At 41.7% G+C, this 24,031-nt stretch overlaps 1 protein-coding gene across 7 annotated transcripts in view; it reads right to left on the bottom strand.

Moving 5' to 3' along the window:
- FRMPD4 (FERM and PDZ domain containing 4) overlaps positions 1-24,031 on the bottom strand; it is a 318,694-nt gene that overhangs the window by 66,658 nt on the left and 228,005 nt on the right. For all 7 annotated transcript variants that reach the window (XM_064143073.1, XM_064143067.1, XM_064143068.1 and 4 more), the window contains exons 3-4: positions 15,596-15,756; positions 13,430-13,532 (exon numbers count right to left, since the gene is read on the bottom strand). In XM_064143073.1, coding sequence (XP_063999143.1) covers positions 13,430-13,532; positions 15,596-15,756 — 264 coding nt within the window. The remainder of the gene's footprint in view (positions 1-13,429; positions 13,533-15,595; positions 15,757-24,031) is intronic.

The following is a 24,031-nucleotide window of genomic DNA, read 5'->3' as shown; positions in this document are numbered from 1 at the left end:
TTAATGACAATCTTAAGCCTTTTGATGTTATTTTTCAATATTTTTGAAAAAGCCTCAAAAAAACCCCAAACCAACCAACCAACAACAATAAAAAACACATAAAGAGAAAAAAAACAAAACAAAACAAACAACAACAACAACAAAAACACATAAAGAGAAAAAAACAAAACAAACAAACAACAACAACAAAAAAACACATAAAGGAAAAAAAAAACCTAAACAACAAAAAACACATAAAGAAAAAAACCAAACCAACCAAACAACAACAATAACAACAAAAACACATCAAGAAAAAAACCAAACCAACCAAACAAGAACAACAATAAAAAAACATATCAAGAAAAAAAAACAAAGCAAAAGCAAACTTGACCTTGCCAACACAAAAAGAAATATAAAAAGGTAAAGTCAACTTAACCAAGAGCCAGATCCAAATTTCTTATATGACTATTTTGAGAAGTTGTTGCCAGAGAGAGTGATTGGCATTGGAATGGGCTGCCCAGGGAGGTGGTGGAGTCACTGTCCCTGGAGGTGTTCAAGAAAAGACTGGATGAGGCACTTAGTGCCACGGTTTAGTTGATTGGGCAGGTCTGGGTGCTAGGTTGGACTGGATGATCTTGGAGGTCTCTTCCAGCCTGGTTGATTCTGTGACATCTCTGAATCAGAAACAAGTTGATATCTAGAGTTTTATCAGACTAATATTCAGCAGTTACTTCTCTCTATTGTTTCTTTTTCATTTTTCCAGCTCCACTGACAACTTACAAGTTACTGGTGTGAAGCACTGTCACCCTCACATGCCTCTGGCTGACTGAAAGGCACCATAGCTGTCAGAGCAGGCATGAGGAAGTTTAGAGATAGCTCTTGTAACTGGACCCTAATGTTAAGAAGGACAGCCACCTTACAGGTGCACACAGCTTCAGAAGTCACCATTCTTCATTCTATTTTACTTCGTAAATTAAATGTAGTCTGGGAAGTAAACAGGATTACGATTCCAAAACCTAACTCTGAGAGTCAGGAAGCATGAAAAGCACAGCATCAGCACATCCAAGAGCCAGAAGAAGTTAGTGCTGTCTTCAGGAATTCCTGATTCAGCTTTCCATTAAACAATTCATTACAATTACGCCAACAGACCATGAGCTACCAAGACCTCTGCACAACACTCTGCGCTGAGTAGAGTTTTTCCCACTTCCCAGTCACTTTCCTTATCTCCCTCCCACCTCAGGTAGTGCTGCTTCCACCTTAACAGGGGAAAAAAGTGCTCACTTAACCGCAGACATGGCATTACACCACCATTCCATATGCCAGCTGCCCACAGAGGCCCCACTGAGAAGGGCTTAAGACCTCAGTGCATTCATATTTTCCAATTACAAGGTTCAAGATTCCTAAATCCTATTCTTTTTTTTTTATCCACCTTCAATTCTCAGAGTGCTATAAACAAGACATGCATAGCATCACACCAATGGTTATGCTAGCTTCATTTTCTCCAATGTGAAAAAGAGATAAGCTTTTGCACAAAACTCTTCAAATACAGACACTGCCAGGAGCTTCTACAGAACCAACAGCTAAAGACTAAAGGTGCTTCAAATTCAAGAAACTGCACATGGCAAATTGGACACAATCTTTTCACCCTTCTCTCTCAGCAGTTTAAATTACCTTTTACATTTCCTGGGAGCACTGGTGCATATCATACTGCCACTGCCAAAACATCATTCCTTAAGAAGAGGAGATTAAAATCTTTCCACCATTCCCTGACACAAGGCACCTGTCGCAGACAAAACCCCGCAAGGGTCAACTTACAAAACCATAACAATATCATGCTTGCCTCTCAGTTTTTGACATCACTTTTGCTGTCTTTCTATCAAAACACAGCATTTGGGTATAATTTGCAGTAACTAGAAGCCTTTTGGCTTGATACTGCCATCTACCTTTCAGTCTTTTGAAGAAAGTTTTCTCTCACCTTGAAACTATCTAGGCAGCAGATAAAAATCAGTATCTATGATCCAAGTGTTGAGCACTGTCTCAGGATAAAAGGGAATGAGGTTGCCATATCTGTCCACATTTTAACATAAGCTTTCACAAAACATCATATGCCTTATACTGCACAACTATCATATCTTCTCAAAAATGGCTGTATTTTCCACTAGAGTAGCTTCATTAGAAGTCATAGAAGTCATAGAATCAGCCAGATTGGAAGAGACCTCCAAGATCATCCAGCACAACCTAGCACCCAGCCCTAGCCAGTCAACTAGACCATGGCACTAAGTGCCTCAGCCAGTCTTTTCCTGAAGACCTCCAGGGACAGTGCCTCCACCACCTCCCTGGGCAGCCCATTCCAACGCCAATCACTCTCTCTGGGAAGAACTTCCTCCTAACATCCAGCCTAGACCTCCCCCGGCACAACTTGAGACTGTGTCCCCTTGTTCTATTGCTGGTTAACAGTCAGCAACAGATTGGCATGAAGAGGGCCTTGTAAATTTCCTAGCAAGGTCAGAGACACAATTCTGGAAGGGCAGCTCTGTCAGTGCATGCAGTAATGAAGCCAGGTCTGTAAGTTTCATACTTCACATTCACCCCTTGCTAGCAGCCCCAGATGCACAGCACACTCCTCTCCTCTAAGTCCTCAAACCATTCTGCATAGACTGGTGCTTCCCAGGCAAGCTCCTGCAGCTCTCTCTCTCTCTCTCTTGTCTTCCTCCCTGTTTTCTGCTTTCTGCTGATTAAATTGCTCCACATCACAGTGCTTGCCTTGTGTAAGCACAGTTGTCCTGTATTAATGTCCTCAAGGCATCAACACAAACCACAGAATATTTAAGTACAACAGGATGATGCAGAGGGCTGTTCTTTCCAACATGATCTTTTATAATTTAGAAATGTCTAATGAAGCTGAGAAAAAGAAACCATGAAATTTCTGTAGTTTGACATCTCCTCTTTAAGCTTCCATGCTCCAAACACAAGATTTTTAGATACCTCCTGCTACATATTCCAATAATCCTTTGATGCATAGGGCTTGCAATGACAGCACAAAGCAGGATAAACATCTATTGCAGAGCATGAAATAGAGAGGAACTCACAATAAACTCAAAGCTGGGTGCTCACTTGTATGACTTTACATGAAAACAATTAATCTCAAACATTTACATCAGTGCGTCTGGCTTCAAAGTAAATCCTCCATGCAGACAAGCCAATGCTTTTGTTTAGCTCTATGAGAAGCAGTAAGCCTGCTTGTCAGAACATGCTAATAAGAGTAACATTTGCTGGTTCACGTCTGAAGAAGGCATTTTGTACACTTGCTAACATTTTGAGCACAGCTGTTCCACATCTCTGCCTATATCCTTGTACTCATATACCATAAAGCAACTTATTACAGACTAGCTGACCTGAAATTCATTAGAGTTAACTCCTCTTTCTAGACAGTAGCAGTAAGGTGATGACACAACACTTAAACCAGACGACACACCAAGCCTTGGAATTTCAAAAGAAGTCCACACTTGCTAACTCTAGAGGGCATTGACAATGGTGAACATGAAAAGAAACTTATTTTTAAGTTCTCATCATTCTAAACACTGGAATTATTGAGCCCAAGCCTGTCTAAAGCAGCAGCCAACTTTCCACTAAGAACAGAGCAAGGATACGAGTGCATCCTTTCACAGAGAATGTATTGATCTTAAAAATAACAAATAATATCTCTGTACTGCTTTCAACTTAACTCTTACAGGACTTTGAAAAGGTGGGCAAGCATTTCTGAAGCCACATTACAGATTAAAACCTAAAATCTAGAGAAATCTGAATTAGCTCTCAGTAGATGAGCTCAAGCACCAGAAACACTACATGGCAGCCAAGAAAAAAACCCAGACAATATTAAATCCATGCTCTCACAATTAGGTTGCAGCTGCTGATTTAAAGTACTTGTTATCCCTGTATTATATTGCAGAAACACCTCAAAAGTTATAAGATACACATCTAAGAAAATCTTCAAGAAATATAGGAACTTAGTAATCATATCCTGACTCTTAGCTCTATGCCTTGGCCAACCAACTATAGAAAGCTAATTAAACACCATGGCAGAAAGTTCATTTCTGTTGATGTCACTTATAAAACTACACAAAATTTACTCCAATGTTTTGTCCTTCTGGTCAGTATCATCTAACTGCCAATTCATAGATCAGGGTCTGAAACAAAATGTATTTAACATTAAATTCAGCAAAACAAAAAGCCTTTAACAGAGTTCCCCACAACATTCTTCTCTCTATACTGGAGATACAGATTTGATAACTTAAAAATAAGTTCAGTATATAAGGAATTGGTTGGATAGTCACATTCAGAGCATAGTGGTCAATGGTTTTATGTTCAGAAGGTACTTAGTGGTCAATGGTTTTATGTTCAGAAGGTACTTAGTGACAAGGGTCCCTCAGATATCTATGCTGGGACTAGTGCTGCTTAATATCTTCATCAGCGCTGTACGCAGTGGGATCAAGTGTGCCATCAGGGTTGGACTTGATGATCTGTGAGGTCTCTTCCAACCCTGATGATACTGTGATACTGTGATCAGCAAGTTGGTAGATAGCAAGCTAAATTGTCCTACTGTCATGCCAGAGGAATAAGATGCCATCCAGAGGGACCTGGATCAGCTTGAGAAGTGGGCCTGTGTGAATCTCATGATGCTCAACAAGGTTGAGTGCAAGGTCCCACAACTGGGTCACAGCAATCATTGGTATCAATACAGGCTGGAGGATGAAGGCACAGAGAGCAGCCCTGCAGAGAAGGACTTGGTGGTACTGGTGGATGAAAAGCTGGACATGAACCACCAGTGTACACTAACAGCCCAAAAGGCCAATTGTATGCTGGACTGGATCAAAAGAACCATGGCCAGCAGGGCAAAGAGGGTGATTCTCCCTCTCTACTCTCTTCTGGAGAGACCTCACCTGGAGTACTGTTTCCAGTTCCAAAGCTCTTAGCATAAGGAAGATATGAAGGTGTTGGAGTGGGTCCAGAGGAGGACCACAAAAATTATCAGAGGGCTGGAGAACCTCTTCTTTGAAAAAAGACTGAGAGTGCTGAGGTTGTTCAGACTGCAGAAGACAAGGCTGTGGGGGACCTTATCACAACCTTGTAAGAAAGATGGGGACAGTCTCTGGCAAGGCCTGTTGCAAGAGGACAAGGAGTAATGTTTTTAAACTAGAAGGTAGATTCTGACTAGATATAAGGAAGACATTTTCTACAGTGAGGCCACCTTCATTGAAATACTGTAACAGGTTGCCAAGAGAGGTAGTGGATGTTGTGCTAGTTTGAAGCAAGCTGGAATGTTTTGGTAAAAGAACTAGATAAAGGGCAGTGAAATGAAAAACAATTGATGTCAACTTCTCTCACAGTCACGCTGAGAACTCTGGGAAGAAGAAGTAAACATTCTCCATTTTGTCCTTCTTCTTCTGCCTTTGCCTTCAGACCCAGTCACATCTCATTAACCTTGCTCCCACTAACCTTGCTCCCTAACCTCTTGGCTGCACCTCTCTTCTTCCTGAGAACTGGGGTAAGGTTGAGAGGGCAAGGGGAGGTGTTGGGGTGGGTTGAGAGCCCCTCCTGGGGACTCAGGTTTCTGGGAGGGGAGTTGTGCTTCTGTATTGTTTATCCTTTGTATATTTCTATATATAACTGTATATATTGTAAATAGCTGCTTGTATATTTGCTGCTGTAAAATAAATAGCTTCATTTATATCCCCAGAGGCCGTCTGAGTTAGCTGGGGCAATTACAAAAGTGTGGGGGGGCAGGTAAGAGCCCAAACCATCACAGATGTCTCATCCCTGGAAACCTTCAAGGTCAAGTTGGACTGTGCTCTGAGCAACCTGATCTAGTTAAAGATATCCCTGTGCAGTGCAGGGGAGTTGGATTAGATGACCTTTAAAGGTCCCTTCCAGCCCAAAATGTTCTATGAAAATTGCTTGATCCAATGTATGAAACAGTCTAAGACTAGAGACAAAAATTACATTTGAAAAGTGGTATTTTCAGCTGCTGCAAGATGACAACGATGACAGACACTGCCACAGCACTCCCTTTTGCACTCGTGTTTAGCTGTGATGATGCAGAGAAAGCAAACTGGTCCTCTGACACACAGAGTCAAACGGCAGCGACAGAATCCTCATCCAACTCCATAATGATGGTGAGAAGAGTCAGTATTGATTAAATTCATGGAAGCATTGAAAATGCAACACAGCCTGAGATCCTGGAGGGTTCATTCTTTCCAGTCTTAAGGTAAATCAAAATGAAAACAGAAATTCTACTGAAGAACTGAAAGAATCCTCCAGATCCTCCTGACGAAAACTTGCAGTGACATTAATTGCCAAAGCATGAGTTATTTCAGAAACGTTCTGGAGTCATTTCTCTTAACCAGAAAGTACAACCATCAAGGAAGAAAAGCCCTTAAAGAATTTCACCTTTTGCAGTTCTTGTTTTTCAATTAAAGTCTTTTAGTGGAATTCCACAGAACGTCAAAAACTAATTTCCTGCTGTTGTGGTTTCAAGGAGTAATTTAGCAAGGTAGGTTTCTATTCCAAGATAATTTTTTGTGCTCCTGCATAAATAAAGCTTTCCAAAACAGGTTACTTTATTACAAAACTAGTATCTCAGATGGATTCACTCTCTTCAGGTGCCTATCTCTTCTTGTAAGCTGCCCAGATCTCTATTTCAATTGAAATATTAAAAAAAACCCAACCCACTATTGTGCCCTACTCATAGTTTGCTTTATCTGGTAAGCAGGACAGCAGTGTGCCCAGGTGGCCAAGAGAGCCAGTGGCATCCTGGCCTGCATCAGGAATGGTGTGGTCAGCAGGAGCAGGGAGGTCATTCTGCCCCTGTACTCTGCACTGGTTAGACCACACCTTGAGTACTGTGTTCAGTTCTGGGCCCCCCAGTTTAGGAGGGACATTGAGATGCTTGAGCGTGTCCAGAGAAGGGTGACGAGGCTGGGGAGAGGCCTTGAGCACAGCCCTATGAGGAGAGGCTGAGGGAGCTGGGATTGGTTAGCCTGGAGAAGAGGAGGCTCAGGGGAGACCTCATTGCTGTCTACAACTACCTGAGGGGAGGTTGTGGCCAGGAGGAGGTTGCTCTCTTCTCTCAGGTGGCCAGCACCAGAACAAGAGGGCACAGCCTCAAGCTACGCCAGGGGAGATTTAGGCTTGAGGTGAGGAGAAAGTTCTTCACTGAGAGAGTCATTGGACACTGGAATGGGCTGCCCGGGGAGGTGGTGGAGTCGCCGTCCCTGGGGCTGTTCAAGGCAGGATTGGACGTGGCACTTGGTGCCATGGTCTAGCCTTGAGCTCTGTGGCAAAGGGTTGGACTTGATCATCTCTGAGGTCTCTTCCAACCCTGATGATACTGTGTGACATCTCTGTGTCCCTTAGCATTACAGTAAAACATCTAGGTAAATAAAATGAATCATAGAATCAACCAGGTTGGAAGAGACCTCCAAGGTCATCCAGTCCAACCTAGCACCCAGCCCTATCCAGTCAACTAGACCATGGCACTAAGTGCCTCATCCATGACATTTTATATGTGTTGGGATCCCTGCAGACTAATGCATGTGATTGAGAGTAAGTATAATCTAAAATAATCAAGTAATTAATGTTGTAGAAATTACCTACAAATGTGTTATATGGCAAGTTATTTGTTAGATTTCTTGAAGTGTTTTAAAGGAAGGTGTGGTTGGTTAAACTGATTCTTAAAAAGGACACAACTTTAACATTAACTGAAGCTAATGAAATACATGCACCTCTGAACAACCAATGAATTGATACAGTGCATCAATACGCACCTAATTAATACGCTACTTTTGCATTGTTGCTCACTTTCAAATATGCAAAAGCTTGCTGCATTGTTCAATGACTTCAGAGTACCTATTGCTCAGTATGTGTGAAAAGCTTTGCCACAAAATCTCTATGAGCAGTAGAAGGAAGCCAAGAAAAGTATCTCCTGCTACAGAACCGACTGCACTTCAAGTACATCTTCTTTCTTTAGCGTTCTGCTCGTTTGCTCCTTGCCTGACTGTAACCACACATTTAGAAAACTGAGCTTGTTTATTCCTCTTTTTCCAGCTTCAGTAACTTGCTTTCTTGAATGGAACACATCTAGGCTGAAGCCATAAGCGACACTTGTAAAGGCGACCTCTCTTTGAAAGGGAAGCCATAAACATGACTTCTGGGCTTGTGCTTGAAAATACCTCAAGAGAACATAACATGGCACAAAAGCCATTGAACATTGCCCAGAAATAATGAGTCCTTTATGTATTTTGTCTGCAAACCATACTGTACTCACACTGCTACAAGCTTGGCTTTCAAAGTACAACTTGAACACTAATTAAATGTTGCCAGTAAAGCAGACCCAGAGGAATTAGGTGGATGAGAATGACCTACAGGGGATATTTATAATGAATATCTCCAATAATCTCCAAATCAGGACACAACAGTATCCCTCAACTCTTAAAAAACAAACCAGAATCTTCCACTAGGTTCTTACTCAGTACCCCCTGGAGTCAGCAGAGGTGGCTTTAATACAGTTTTCTAATTAAGGAAGCTTATTTTCAGTAATGAATGCTTGAAAAGCACACACATAATTAAAATATTACAATCCAATAAAGAGACAATGTGAATATTTCTGTATTATGTACTCCCTTTATCTTCTTTCATTTTCCTGTAGTAAAATCATTATACAAAAGGGACTTTCTTAAAAAGCCCAGTCTATTTCTAACCCTGCAAGAATAAAAAGGACACAATGAATTTGGAGCTGATAGCAAAAGAGTTGAATTAAAAAGAAAAAAAAAAAAAGAAGTTATCTGGAAAAAAAATTGCTCTGACTTATTGTTGTGGAGGGCCCATAGGCCCAAAACAGGCTTATACCTGGTTACCTATCAAAAGGGACACAAGAGACCTGGTGCCATAAAGTCTGGCCTGCCCAGGTTGTGTAATGCGGTTGTGCAAGCTCACGTGCCTAGCTTATGGCCCACTGGGTGCAAGGCTCCTGCTATTCCCATATTGAGGGAGGCCAGGCCTGTGGCCCTTGCCTATTATGGTATGTTTTGGTTAACTGCCAAGCTGATTGGTCATTCTGGTGGCCAAGGGGCCCTTCATCTTGGCCCACATCTGATAAATAGGAGGTACACAGGTAAACAACGTGCTCACCCGCAGTGCTCGCTCCAGTACCTGCTTGCTTGCCTGCCTGCTTGCTTGCTTTTGCTTCACTGCTTGCTGCTATTTCTCTATGGAGCCCAGACTCCTGTGCAGCCGTGCACCCTATTGCACGCCTGCTGCCTTATCACTGCCCGGTAAGCTCCAGTGCCATGAGCTACCAGGAGCAGACCCTGGATTGTCTGCACATGATCGGCCTGTGTGGTCAGTGCAATATCGTGCTCCCTCTGCACCTGAGGTCCTGCCAGAAGAAGCCAGGAGGACAAGGTCAGAGATTGTCTGCATCCTTTCCCCTGAAGCCAGGAGGATCCCAAGCCTCTGTGTCCAACAAGGCAGAGTTCCCTGAAGATTGGACCCTTGTATAGGCTGTGTTGTAGCCCCGGAGGGTGATTGATAATTAATAAGAATTTGTGAGTAAATGCTTTAATGCCTCTGTAATTCTATTGCCTTCTGCCATAGAGCAGAAAGAGCTTGGACCCATCTACTGGGCAAACAGCATATTGACCCCAGGCGGCATACTGACCACGGCGATTCTCTCTCTCTCTATTACTTGAATGTTTGCTAGATCATAATAGTTTGTTTGATGTAATTCCTAGAATGTCTTCCATAACTGTGTAAGAACAAATATTGATATTAAAATTCAGTGGTTAGAATCATAGAATCAACCAGGTTGGAAGAGACCTCCAAGATCATCCACCTAACACTCAGCCCTAGCCAGTCAACTAGACCATGGCACAACAGAACAAGGGGACACAGCCTCAAGTTGTGCTGGGGCAAGTATAGGCTGGATGTTAGGAGGAAGTTCTTCACAGAGAGAGTGATTGGCATTGGAATGGGCTGCCCAGGGAGGTGGTGGAGTCACCATCCCTGGAGGTGTTCAAGAGAAGCCTGGATGAGGCACTTAGTGCCATGGTCTAGTTGACTGGATAGGGCTGGGTGCTAGGTTGGCCTGGATGATCCTGGAGGTCTCTTCCAACCTGGTTGATTCTATGATTCTATGTGAAGGGTATCAAAAAGTGTCTCTACAGCAGTGAAAGACAAGGAAAATAGGAACTTGCTCCTAAATTGAGTCAGCAATCTCATGAAGGACACTGATAAGGCATTAGGTACTTTCTTGGCTTTAGTTTTTAGTGACAAGGTCTGCTGCTCTAGTCTCTGAGCTTAATGGTAGAATTTAGGGAACTGATGTAGACAAAGACTGAACTAGGGATTGCTCAGGCTAGGGCAACATTCACAAGTCCACAGGCCTAAACAGGGTTGCTTCTAAGGCTTTCAATGAAGTTCTCTTATGTCATGTAAAAACTGCTTTCTGTCATCGTTGAAAGGCCACTGATTAAGAAGTGAAACATCTGCCCAGTGTAGTTGTGAAATCCCCATCTTTGGAGCTATTAAATAGTTGATTTGGTAAGTGGTGAGCAGCCACATTTAACATCAACATTAGCTTGCAAAGAGCAAGAGGCCAGGCTGGATGACCTGCAGAACTTCCAACCCAATTCTTCTATGATTTTGTGATTATGCCCATTTCCTAAATCAGGCATCTAAAGCATATTCGCTGTTTGCAACTACCAGTTGGAAACACAGGATTTCAAAACTGCTTCCATGCTCACTGGAAACTGAAAGGAAGCATTTTCAAAGGTGCAGAGGTACCTAACTCATATAAAAAGCTTGTATTACACAAAAGGGAATCATTATTTCATTGGTGTAAAAACCTGCTTCTGGTGTCAGGACTACAGAGTGACAGCATGTAATAATTCCAAGTTTCCCCACTGACATGGAAAGAAAGCTCTTCATTTCAAATAGTGTGATATACACCTCTAGCACATTTCACTCTGAGTCTCATCAAAGAATGAGCCCCAAAATCCCAAGAGCAGACAGATTTTTGAGAGCAGAGGTAGAACTGCAGTGTAAAAAAAAAGGGTCATTAAAGGCTTCCCTTTTGATGCAACAAGACTTAATATTAAATGCTATCTATGCAGTCAACCTAATTAGGAAGAGTGACATTCTTACTCATTTTCTCATTTGAAGGCAGACAGAGAATGAGCCACACAATGAAGTCAGTTTTTCTCAGACCTAATCAGACTGTTTTCCTTGTTGTTATTACATGTTGCTGGCAGCAGTGAAATGAGACAGAGAACTTAGTTCTGATTACTTATCTACCAAAGAATCAGAGAAAGAATGGAGACTGCAATATGACTGCTGTAAGAAGAAACAAAGACAACAAAAATGAGTTTAAGACTCGTTTGTGAGGCTTATGCTGGTCGCCAATACAGAGCACTGGACAGAAATTCATTACAAACCAAACAGTTTATGCAGTTCAGAGTGTCTCTGTCACAAGAAACAAGAGGGACAAGGTGCCCTCTTAATTTACTGTGTTTCTGCTCATTGACTTGCAGGTTACCATCTTTTTAAACTCTGAAAATGTATTGTATTTTGCCCAAACACAACTAGCACAGATAAAGACTTTAGCATCGCTGGCACAGAATCATAGAATCAGCCAGGTTGGAAGAGACCTCCAAGATCATCCAGCACAACCTAGCACCCAGCACTATCCAATCAACTAGACCATGGCACTAAGTGCCTCAGCCAGGCTTTTCTTGAACACCTCCAGGCACGGTGACTCCACCATCTCCCTGGGCAGCCCATTCCAATGCCAATCACTCTCTCTGCCAACAACTTCCTCCTAACATCCAGCCTAGACTTCCCTGGCACAACTTGAGACTGTGTCCCCTTGTTCTGTTGCTGGTTGCCTGGGAGAAGAGACCAACTCCCACCAGCCCAGCTCCCTCAGCCTCTCCTCATAGGATTTGTGCTCCAGGCCTCTCAGCAGCTTTGTTGCCCTTCTCTGGACACGTTCCAGCACCTCAACATCTCTCTTGAATTGAGGAGCCCAGAACTGGACACAGCACTCAAGGTGTGCCCCGACCACTGCTGAGTACAGGGGCAGAATAACCTCCCTTGTCCTACTGGCCACATTGTTCCTGATACAGGCCAGGATGCCATTGGCTCTCTTGGCCACCTGGGCACACTGCTGGCTCATCTTCAGCTACTATCTACCAGTACCCCCAGGTCCCTTTCCTCCTGGCTGCTTTCCAGCCACTCTGTCCCCAGCCTGTAGTGCTGCTTGGGGCTGTTGTGGCCAAAGTGCAAACCCTGCATCTTTATACCATTTCTGTATCTCAGGTTTGCTTCATATCTGAATCTCCAGGAAATGAACACCCATTTGCTCAAATTGTGATCTTTAAGAAGAATACAACCATTACGGTGCCTCCTACCCAAATTTCTGGAAGCAAGTGTAACTTTTCAAAACTACATGGATAACACTGACCACACTGACAGCTACCAGTTCTGAGGAGAGACATCTGCACAGTTAAAGTCTGAGTAACACTTACGAATCATCTAGCTTCACAAGCTCAGCAAATACACTAATGAGACAGAAAAAAACAGGAGCAAAACTGGTGTCCAGCAACCAGGCTACTGGAATTTAGAATAATATTTATTATGTGAATAATAATAATTATTATTATTATTATGTGAATAATAATAATAATTATGTGTAATTTCTAATTACTATCACTTTTTTGTGCAATGCACTAACATTTCCTGTTATTCAAAATGCAAAGCTTATTATCTGAAGCACATCACATCTTCTACATCTTGAGTATATCAGTCCTTAGCCTTTCTTTCCTTCTACATACCATTACAAACATTGACATTTCTCCTTTCCTGTACTCTCCACAGTTATTTGTTTTCTGCCTCCTATCTACACAGTCCTACCTGTTCTGTTCACATGTGCTAATCTATGTGCAATCTACCCAAAATGCTCTTTGACCTTTCCTACATATTCCTGTTCACATGCACCCATTTGCTCTCAAAAACCACTCTACCACATTTTCTTACCTCTTCATACAAGACAGACCTAACTCAACATCCAAGTTACCAAAAAGTAGCAATAAAGCAACAGTGATAGGAGCTGCTCCAGGAATTATCTTTCCAACAATCCATACGAAAAGTAAATACCAGGGGAATGACTTCTCCTCTCTTAACATCCAAGTATTTTGGAGCTGTTCCAATATCATACTTCTTCAGCTACCCCGAGGACATCTAAGAGTACACTTCAATACTAAAATACTTCGTACTTATGACTAACATTATTTTCTCTTTCCTCAGCCACGAGGAGGCAAGACTTGCTGTACTATCAAATGACTGCACAGGCAATAAGCCACTGGGTTCATAGTTTAAGTGACAGGACATCAACTACCTGACAAGGTCGATGACTCTCTCCCTTGGAGCAGTGCTGACTGGCTCATCATTAATCATTATGATCTGATCCCCCGGTATAAGCTTTCCTTCAGAGGGGCCGCCTGGAATTAAATGGAAAAAAAGAAAAAGGCAAAAAGAAAGAAAGCAGAGGTTAGGTGATCATGGTAATTGCACAGACACAGTCTCTGGTTCACGTACTAGAAATCATTTTTTCTCCAGCTAGTGGCATGTTTAACACTAACACTGTTTCTGACATTACCAGCGCTTCCTTTCCAGGAAAATCCTCAAAATTAGTGACTTAGCAGCTTCCACTGAAGTGCTTCAAGTTAAGTTCCAAACCTTCATCTGGCCACCTAAAATTCATGGCTTGATTTTCTGCAGGGCCAAAGAGCCTGTAAAAGGTAGCCTAACTCAGCCTCTAAGGTGTGAGCATCCATATCTCACTCATCCCTAACCGATGTTTGTCTGATACTCTAAGATTACCCTGAGAATGACTCCTCATCCTGTAAAAAAACACCCTGTACAACTACTGTTAAGACCAGGAAGTCTCTTTCCCTAGTGTCTATACCACATCTACCTTGTTCCAACACATTGCATCTTGTCCCAGACAAGGTCACACTAGAGAGTATCTTAGTCCTCTTTCCTATAAAGCATCACTTATGTATTTGTAAGTAATTCACAGGTCTCTTCTCTAACTTTTCTGTTGTGGCCAAAACAAATCTGCTTCCTTCAGTCTGAAGACAGTAAGTTCTATTCCTCCAACCTCTGAGTCTCTTTTCTTCTCGATTTCTACCACTTGATGAGCACAAGTTTGACATGTATCCAAAAGAATAGCTCCTTTCAATTAGAAATGGGTATTTAGCATCACTGAGCAGATGATCAGACATATATGTGTCTGTGTGCTTTGGGTTCTGACACTGCTGAAATAAGTATTTACTTAATGCTTTAATGAACATAACACTTCTCAGCACAGTTACATGCACAGAAGAAGGTGTGACATCACAACTGCTAGCAAAAAGATATATTCTCTGTAGTCTTCTGTCTTTAAACTCTGCAATAATGACACATGAAAAAAATCCTAACAGTATGACCAATTTGAAGATAAAGCCTTAAAATTAAATGTTTCGGTATCAAAACCAATTCATTTAACAATTGAGGTTGAAAATCTTACTTCACCTATATATCCAGCATAAAGGGATACAAATCCACATAGCAGAATGGCATCCTGAGCTCATCCTTCCTCCTTTCCACTTGGAATAGAATAAACACCTTTTCAAAAGTGAACTTTAACATAATACTACATTAATGCTAACTTGGAAGAAAAGAACTATTTGGATCTAGTTCAAATATTAGTTACGTTGCTCACTTCATCTGAAAGCAATACAAAGATAATCAATGCACACATGCGGGTAAGTGACATCAGAACTTCACCGAGTCGATTCTGCCTCTCCTCTGCTCTCTGCGGGTGTTCTGGAGAACATATCGAATAAAAGCAGTTAAATATCTGCCCTTGGCTCCGAGGCAATTTTATGTAACAACTGAACTTTTAAGTACAGAGAGCAGGAGTCCAATAGTCATGAGACTGGTGAGTCCCTCATAACTTCAAAAATACCACAAACCTCACTGATTTTCACTCCAACTGTTTAAAGATCTATTTTGACCTGGCTTTCTGCCATTATCCATTAAACCAAAAAAAAGCACCATCCTCTTGTTTTAAACCAAGTATTATAATTAGAGCCAAGTATTACAGTTAAAAATCTCATTGTTCTTGAGAAGATGATGATAAAAAGAATGTCAGTTTTCATCTTGCAACTCAACATAACTCTTGAAAACTGATTTAGTGGCAATGAAGGTGACATCAAACCAATATAAATGTAAGAGAGAGAGATCTTCTTTCCATGAATGAAGTGGGTCTGTTTTTCTCAGTCAAACAATAACAATGCCTCAGAGCAATATGGTAAAAGAAGCTTTTTGTCAGCACATTTACATAACATTCAAAACTTAGTGCAAGGGGAGAAGCCACTGGGTAACACAAGGCTTGAAGTCCTAACAAGCATTTGTGATTACTTTGTTTGCCTGAGTATTTTAACAGCACTCAAACTTTCCACTGCACGTCACCTCAGCAGATTAAATCCACGTTCTGGGTCAAGTGGAGAAAACATACCTGGTGTTACTGAGCGTACAACAACTGGCTTTTCACTACCAGCCACAAACCCAAATCCTAGCACAGGATCCCTCCTCATTTCCACTTTCCGAGGGGCTGGAGGGGTTATTTGGCAGCTTTCTATTCGAGGGTCTTCAAATGTGGCTGATTGTGTCATGTGACTGTGAAAAAACATAAAAGATGGAAAAGGGAAAAAAAACATTAAAACATGATTTTGTGATACCTACTTGAGCCAAGCAATTTCTGCCACGACATGAGATGAATACCTGAAATGTTCTCGCTATAGAAACTTAAACATCAAGTTAGTAATTTTCCTATTAGATTTTCTTATAAAGTAATAATGCTGCTGGCAGGTTCCAAATGCTAATCAATAGTATCAACCTACAAAGAGGTCTGTCTTTGACAGCATATATTTAATCATACCCCGCATATGAAAGAAAAATAACCCAATAAGAAGTCCTTTGTCATCTGTGCTTGAATTTTTAATCCTTCGGTTTAGGGAACAGAAAAATAATAGAGTGACCTACTCATAGTGTAAAACATAACAATTAGAGTCTGCCAGCTTTTTGCAAGAAGACACACATTTAGATTTGGTTTTCTAAAACGTTAAGCAAGTTTCCAAGTGAGTCCTCTCAAACAGGCTACAAAAGGCACAGCTCCATGTTTCCTATTTGAGTAAACTGGCCAAAGTCAGAGAAGGGTGACAAAGCTGGTGAGGGGCCTGGAACATAAACCCTATGAGGAGAGGCTGAGGGAGCTGGGGGCGTGCAGCCTGCAGAAGAGGAGGCTCAGGGCAGACCTCATTGCTGTCTACAACTACCTGAAGGGAGGCTGTAGCCAGGTGGGGGTGGCCTCTTCTCCCAGGCAACCAGCAACAGAACAAGGGGACACAGTCTCAAGTTGTGCCAGGGGAAGTCTAGGCTGGATGTTAGGAGGAAGTTGTTGGCAGAGAGAGTGATTGGCATTGGAATGGGCTGCCCAGGGAGGTGGTGGAGTCACCGTCCCTGGAGGTGTTGAAGAAAAGCCTGGCTGAGGCACTTAGTGCCATGGTCTAGTTGATTGGATAGTGCTGGGTGCTAGGTTGTGCTGGATGATCTTGGAGGTCTCTTCCAACCTGGCTGATTCTATGTTTCTATGATAAATTGTTCCTGAAGGTGGAGGGAATGATGTATCTATATGATCTATATCTAAAGGGGAAAAAAAAAATAAAGAAAATAGATTTATCAGCAATTACTAAAATACTTTGCTTTCGGCTACAGTGTTATGCTGAAGCTTATTGTACCTAGAAGAAAAAGTCCTCATCGTTGCAGGGAAAGGCCTTGATTTTTCAAGCAGAAAATAAAAAGGATTAAATCTATCCAGGACCACTGATCCATGAAAGAGGTCATGGTGTAAAAGAATAAAGACTTCTAAATCAACATTAATAAGCACTGAAATGTGACTGATGCTGTGTGCAGACTGAACTGGAACATACCCTGTGTTTGCTACCTAATTCCTGGAGATCCCTGGTGAATCACAGCTCCCAATTCCCATTGCTGGTTAGACAAACAAACAGACCATTAACTCTAGCATCATACTCTTCCAAATGCCATTAATTGAATTCACAAGATTTTGGAAACCTAGTCATCACTGCTGACAAGAAGTGATGCCCGATCTGCATATCATGACGAAAGACTATAGCTCACGGTTATTGCACTCTTGACAGAGCTCAGATAGGATCTGTTTCAGGCTGCCAGGCAAAGAGTTAACTCTGTACTTTTAAGAGACTGTAAATCTGCAGATACTGAACTCCGTCCAGCTCTTTGTGCATAAATGGAGTAGGCGAACTGAGCCAAATCCCAATCCCATCTGCAAAGAGGGCACAGGCTGCTGTGCTGAAAAGATGGCCTGATGCCCAACCTAAGTGTGTCACAAACAACATCAGAGGTAGATATCCTTTCAGTATTAGGCAGCATTATCAGTTTTTAAATGTGGTCTCCTCATAAATGTTTAACAATATGAATATGAAGTAACTTTCCTCTATCCTGGATAATCATACACATAAAATGTTGTGAGTTAGGGCATGTCCCACGTGACCAGAACTCCCCTTTGGTCTCTTTTCCACCTTCGAACACAATTCCATGAAGAACTCCAGACACTCAGGTCATAAGGAGAAATGCATCATTCCTAAATCTGTTTTCAGCATCAGTGACATGCAAAAACTTCTCTGATCTTTCTCCAACACACACCCCTCAGGTGTAACATTAATTTTCATTCTCTCTGTGGCTGCTTCTATTACTGGTACAAAGAATGTCAGTAAAATCTCAGTAAACTCTCAGTGGGACCTTATTCCTAGGACTGGATTTTTCTAGGGCTTTTCTTCCCAGAAACTCTCCATGCCCATCACTAGAGTCAGTCTGCCTTTTGATGCATATGATCAGAGGTAGCAGAAGCTATAAAAATAGGAGAGAGAAATCTCTCTGCTCTCCTAGCATCTGCATAAGGTGAAGGCAGCAAAGAAAACGTATTTTCTTTCACTGAGTATCACATCTGATACTGCATCCTCCTCCTCCTGTACCTTCACTCTTTGTAAAATAATTTTAGATATTTTATGTTTATTGAAACAAAATGTTGGAAAATTCAGAGAGGTTTATGCAGAGTCCTCACAGCCTACAAACTGTGAGTCAGACGAGTGGACAGTGAGGTGGACTGAGCTCAAAGAGTTGTGATCAGTGGTGCAGAATTCATTTGGAGGCCTGTAGCTAGTGGTGTTCCTCAGGGATCAGTACTGGGCCCAGTCTTGTTAATATCTTCAACCATGACCTGGATAAAGGAATGGAGTGTATCCTTAGTAAGTCTGATGATGATACAAACTGGGAGGAGAGGTTGAAACATCAGAAGGCTGTGCTGCATCCAGTGAGAAACAGACAGACTGGAGAGTTTGAACTTGTAAATTGTGCTTTGGTAGAGAACATGAAACTTTGTATTTGCCACTTTTTAGGTAGTGATCAGCCTTACCAAACTTCTCTTGAAACTAAAATGTGCTTTTAATAATGCCTTCCTAATAGCTGTTTCCAGTTTTGCAACTGGGGTATTACAAGATGACACTACCTCCAAAGAGGAATAGCTACATTTACAAGTAACTTGAAAGCACTGCCTGAGCCTTTGAGAAGTCTTTTCCTTCCATTGTACATCCTCTGTATTCAAACACATAGAGATACATTCAAAAGAGCAGCTGCTACAGGATGGCCTCTTCTCCCAGGCAACCAGTAAGAGAACAAGGGGACACAGTCTCAAGTTGTGCCAGGGTAGGTATAGGCTGGATATTAGGAAGAAGTTCTTCACAGAGAGAGTGATTTCCCATTGGAATGGGCTGCCCAGGGAGGTGGTGGAGGCACCGTCCCTGGGGGTCTTCAAGAAAAGCCTGGATGAGGCACTTAGTGCCATGGTCTAGCTGACTGGCTAGGGCTGGGTGCTAGGTTGGACTGGATGATCTTGGAGGTCTCTTCCAACCTGGTTGATTCTATGATTCTATGATGCTTCCCTCCGGCCATTGCATTGGCTTGTGCTGAGAATCTGCAGCAGCACAGCAGCAGCTGTTCAAAGCCTAAGCAAGAGGACCAGTGAGAAACAGTCCATCAACATTCTGAGTGGCACAGCAGGTCTCATTGATTTTTAAGGTTTCTCACCCTCAAATATATCAAGGAAAAAGACTCTGCATCTTGCACTTCCACAGCTTGCTGCATCAGATATTCTTGCATCACTCAGTACATTGGAAGTGTATTTGAAGAAAGCAGCAAGATAGATGAATATGATCCCTGAAAAGATTAGATGAATACTCAGAGCTTTGTGTGATGCTATGTTGACAAACTCACTTCCTCTTGTGGCTAGTTCATTATTGAGATATCAGTTGTAGTAGCCTAGTTCAGGACTAATTTGAATTTTGCATTAATTGGAGATATTTGATCTCCATCTCAGCTGTGGAAAATACTGACTCCTGAACAATAAATATGCTAAGTGTTCTGAACCAGAGATTAATAAACCTGGACTTGAAACAGCCATGCTAAAGAATGAAACACCTTCTAAGAATGATTCCAGCGCTGCAAACCTCCCATTTGCTTCAAACAGTAAAAAAAATGTGTTTAGATAGTACTGTTCCTAGATTATACCTAAAGTTCACTTTTCTAAAGGAAAAATGGGAGAAAAGGAAAAAGGCTAGGATTAAGTGAACTGTTCTTTCAACATACACACATGCAAGCTGGCCTTAGATCACCTTTCAAAACCAGATATTATTTCCTGCCATTTTCAATGACTGAGATGAGTCTCTGCTTTCCAAAAGGCAATCTTCTCTGATGCGCTCTTATAGCAAGCAGCAGGAGGCTGCTGCCATTATTAAGGAGAGTAATTCTTAAGAGACTTTATTGAACTGAGATTTTATATACCAACTTCTCCCAAAAAGAGAAACTACCAGGTATGGAAAATCATAGCAGAAGTGCAACTCCAAGCACTTACATTGAAAAGCTCTCTGTTGCAACCACTCTACTCAAAAGAGAGGGTAACAGGGGAAACAAGAGAGAAGGCATCTAAGCGTGTGTGCACTGACATACAGAGCGGAACGCAGGCACTGCAGGGTGGCATTAAATTAGTGTGCACTCTCATTCACAAAGAGGCCTACAGTCAGTGAAGAAGGAAGAAAATGAGGAGAGAAAAACACCTCGAGGCTCCCCAGAGAAGTTGTGGAGTCTCCTTCTCTGGAGACTTTCAAGGCCTGTCTGGATGCATTCTTCTGTGATCTGCACTAGATGGTGTGGTCCTGCTCTGGCAGGGGGTTGGACTTGATGATCTCCTTGGGTCCATTCCAACCCCTAATATCCTGTGATCCTGTGAACATTGATCAGCTGTGATGAAGTAGCCAGCACTTGCAAACACAAATCAGCTGCCAGGACATTATGGGGAATTGAAAGTAATAGGTGCACACCTGAACTCAGACTCAGGGAAGTCAGAGACATGGTTTATGGCTGGCACTTTGAGTGTTCATATCATTAGCTTTGCAATCATTAACTTTGCAATTCTTCCTAGGGAGGCCTTCGTAGCATTTTATTCATTAAAATTACATGCTGAAAAAAAAAAGAACATGGAATATCTAAACAAAGGCTGTAATTAAACTTAAAGCTTGGTCTAATAATGCACGTTTTGATTAAAAGCAAAGCATTCAGTGCTTTTTCAGCCTTTAGATTTTGATGTGTCATTCCCTGATACTTAAGGATTAGCAGGCTAATTCTGAGAGGGTTTCCTACTGCAGCCAAGAAAGCCTATCCTGAACAGGCTGAAATTTGTTATGCAGGAGTTTACATCTCCACAAGGAAAATGCCTGAGGGTCTAACTCTTCTAAGAAACTGAAAATTACGGCATGAATCCAGTGGTTATGATACACATCATTTTAGAAATGCATTAAAAAGGCACTCTAACAAATTGGGCTCCATTCTGCAATGACAGCCAAAAACAAAGCCTAGAAAATGTGATACCTCAAGTTGGCTTAAATACAGCTGCATGCCCACAAATGCTAGAACATCTTGATGGCAACTAAATGCCTGTTGCATCAGATCATGGCAGTATGGAGACAGGCTGTGCTCTGGTGTTTCATGTTGTATTTCCTCACCACATTTTGTTTCGATTACTTCAAAGGTTACACCAATTCTCAGTCCTGAGGGTTTTAATCTTTTGCTTTTAAATAGCTACAGTGTCTCTGCTGTAGGGATTGATTTAAGTACAAAATAGACTGTTTCGACTTCAGACACAGCAGGTGTAATCCAGGTCAATGACAAAGATGAGTTTGTGGAAATGTCAAACCACTCATGAATGGAAGTGGGTGAGAAGCATGAAGATAGGGGCTCCTTATAAAAAGTTCCACTCCGAAATAACAAAACCACATCAAATTGTTGGGCATTGTCAAAATCCTGCCTCACTACCTTGGAGCAGGTTGAAGATGTGAGTTGTTGACTGCAGCTGTGATTTTCAAAAAGACCTATTCAAGCTAAGGACACTGAACAAACCCTCGTTTACAACTGTCCATTTGCACTCATGAGACCACCAGACCCTAGCCACATCGCATCAAAACTACATCTTGGTTTATGCTCTGGTAATAGCCTCAGATTGTGCACTCACGGTTTCCTTTGCAAGTAGTAGTTGTAGAAGCTAATGCATCACCAAAAGACAGTAGATCTGATTCTCACTAAACCATTTGTCTCCAGGCATTAGCTGTAAGTAAAATGACTTGAGACTCAAGATTAGAAACTGATAATATCATGATGGTATTTTACAGGTTTTTTCCTTTGATAATCTGGAAAAAACTATCAAAACAATGACAGTTGAAAGGAAGTCATTGCACATGAGAAGAAACACAAAAAATTCTCCAGAAGACAAAAAAGAGTGATCTGCCATTGAAATAGGCTGCCCAGGGAGGTGGTGGAGTCACTGTCCCTGGAGGTGTTCAGGAAAAGACTGGATGGGGCACTTAGTGCCATGGTCTACTTGACTGGTTAGGGCTGGGTGCTAGGTTGGACTGGATGATCTTGGAGGTCTCTTCCAACCTGGTTGATTCTATGATTCTATGATAAGAGGGCTGGAAACAAGTAATTTTTAAGGCTTCCTCCAACTCAATCCATTCTATGATTCCTTAAACCTTCCTTTCTCAAGTTCCTGGCACTCTCACTATACCTCAAGTTCATTTATTTCCCCCAAGAAATCTTCAAAGAATGATTAAGAACTAGGACACATGTCAATATCATGCATCAGCTGTATCTGTCTTATACTTACAAACACTAGCTCAGAAAAAAAAGTGCCCAGATATTTAATACATTGCCAAGTAAAATTGCTGCTCCTACAGAGAATCTGAGGGCTTAACAAACTCCTTTTTTTTTGCTCCACTTTGCAGCAAACCAGAGAGTTGTTCACAGCTCCAGAGTTCTTTTTAGACATACATCCACAGACAAATGTTTTATTTTCTGCTCTTCAAACAGAAGCCAATTTTTAATGTGTCAATAAAATATTCCCCACATTTCACTGTTCTAATGCAGGTGTGTACATTGAGAATTAAATATTACAGACACAAAATATAACAGGGAAGATTTGTCATATTCCTCCCCCCCCCCCCCCCCCTTTTCTTTCTACCCCCCCCCCCCCTTTTCTTTCTAAGACTTTTTCTGCCCAGTATCAATTCTATTTTTTTTCATAAGCTTCTTCAGCAGTTAAACCCTCTGAAGTCAGGCCATTTTCTAGCACCCTAGAAAATGTTTGGCATATGCCATCTGGATGAACATATGGTAAAAAAAAATGTAATTAGAAAGAAAAAGGTTTGCTGGTTTCAGAAGGAGTTGGTGACAGCTTTTTGATAAAATTGGATACAGGGAAATCTGACACATAAAAACCCTCAGAATTCACTCTTCCCCCACTGCTGGGCATGATGTGTAATCTTAAAGCAAGAAAAAGCAAAGCAAAATTGCTCTGATTAAAACTGACATGAATATGAATTTAGAGGGATAAAGATTGATGCAACCTTCAGGAGAAATACACCAGAGGTATATTTTACAATGACAATTAGCACTCTCCATCTTGAGCATATCAATTGTGTTACCATGTGAGTGCCTCTGCAGTCTGCATACACTGTGTATAATTGTTATATATTGGGAAGAAAACATTCTTCTTTACTTGAGTACCACAAACAAGCCTCAAGTCCCAGCTGCAGACTTGCAGTTGTTTGTTTTCAGTTTTGCATCACAGATTACCAGAGAAGCTCCCTTTTATTTTCCTTCTCTCAAGATGACTTCAAGCATTGCTGCAGCTCTGCTCACAATGAACGCTGAGTGTCCTGCCTGCTGCATTGAGATGGGGCTGTTTAGGCACAACCCAAACATCACAAATCATACAGAAACATCTCTGTGAAAACTGGCCATGGCAAAGAAAGAGCTACAGTGGGCAGGAAGGAAAGAAACAAAGGGATCCTGCAACGAGGCTTTACAAATATCACAAGATAAGTTACAAACCAACCAACCAAAAAAAAAAAAAAAAAAGGCAAGAATGAAAACAAAAAATAGAAGAAAAAGAAAAAGAAAACTTTTTTTCAGCACTTGACTATGTTAGGAAAAAAACCTGAAGCATCTAAGCAACGCTGGACACCTGAATACTGGAATTGCCTCCCCTGCCAGCAGAACAGGACATCAGCCTCTGCCTTCTCAGTCAGTATCAGTACACCAGCGATGAGCATGTGCAAACTACACCTTTGCACATATGGCAAAATGTATGTTGACAGCTCCCCTTAACCTGTAATTCTGCTGCTGCACACTTCACTGAATGACATGTTTTCGGTTAGGATTGTTCCTGTCAACCTTTTCCCCCCCAGGGTGATGTTGGCTTCAGTACAGTTGCTCTCAGTTTGAAAACTGTAAGTGGAAGGAGATT

Source organism: Pogoniulus pusillus, chromosome 5 (assembly GCF_015220805.1).
Source record: "Pogoniulus pusillus isolate bPogPus1 chromosome 5, bPogPus1.pri, whole genome shotgun sequence".
NCBI lineage: Eukaryota > Metazoa > Chordata > Aves > Piciformes > Lybiidae > Pogoniulus > Pogoniulus pusillus.
The sequence above is the reverse complement of the archived record's forward strand: the minus strand, read 5'-3'. Positions and strand labels throughout refer to the sequence as shown.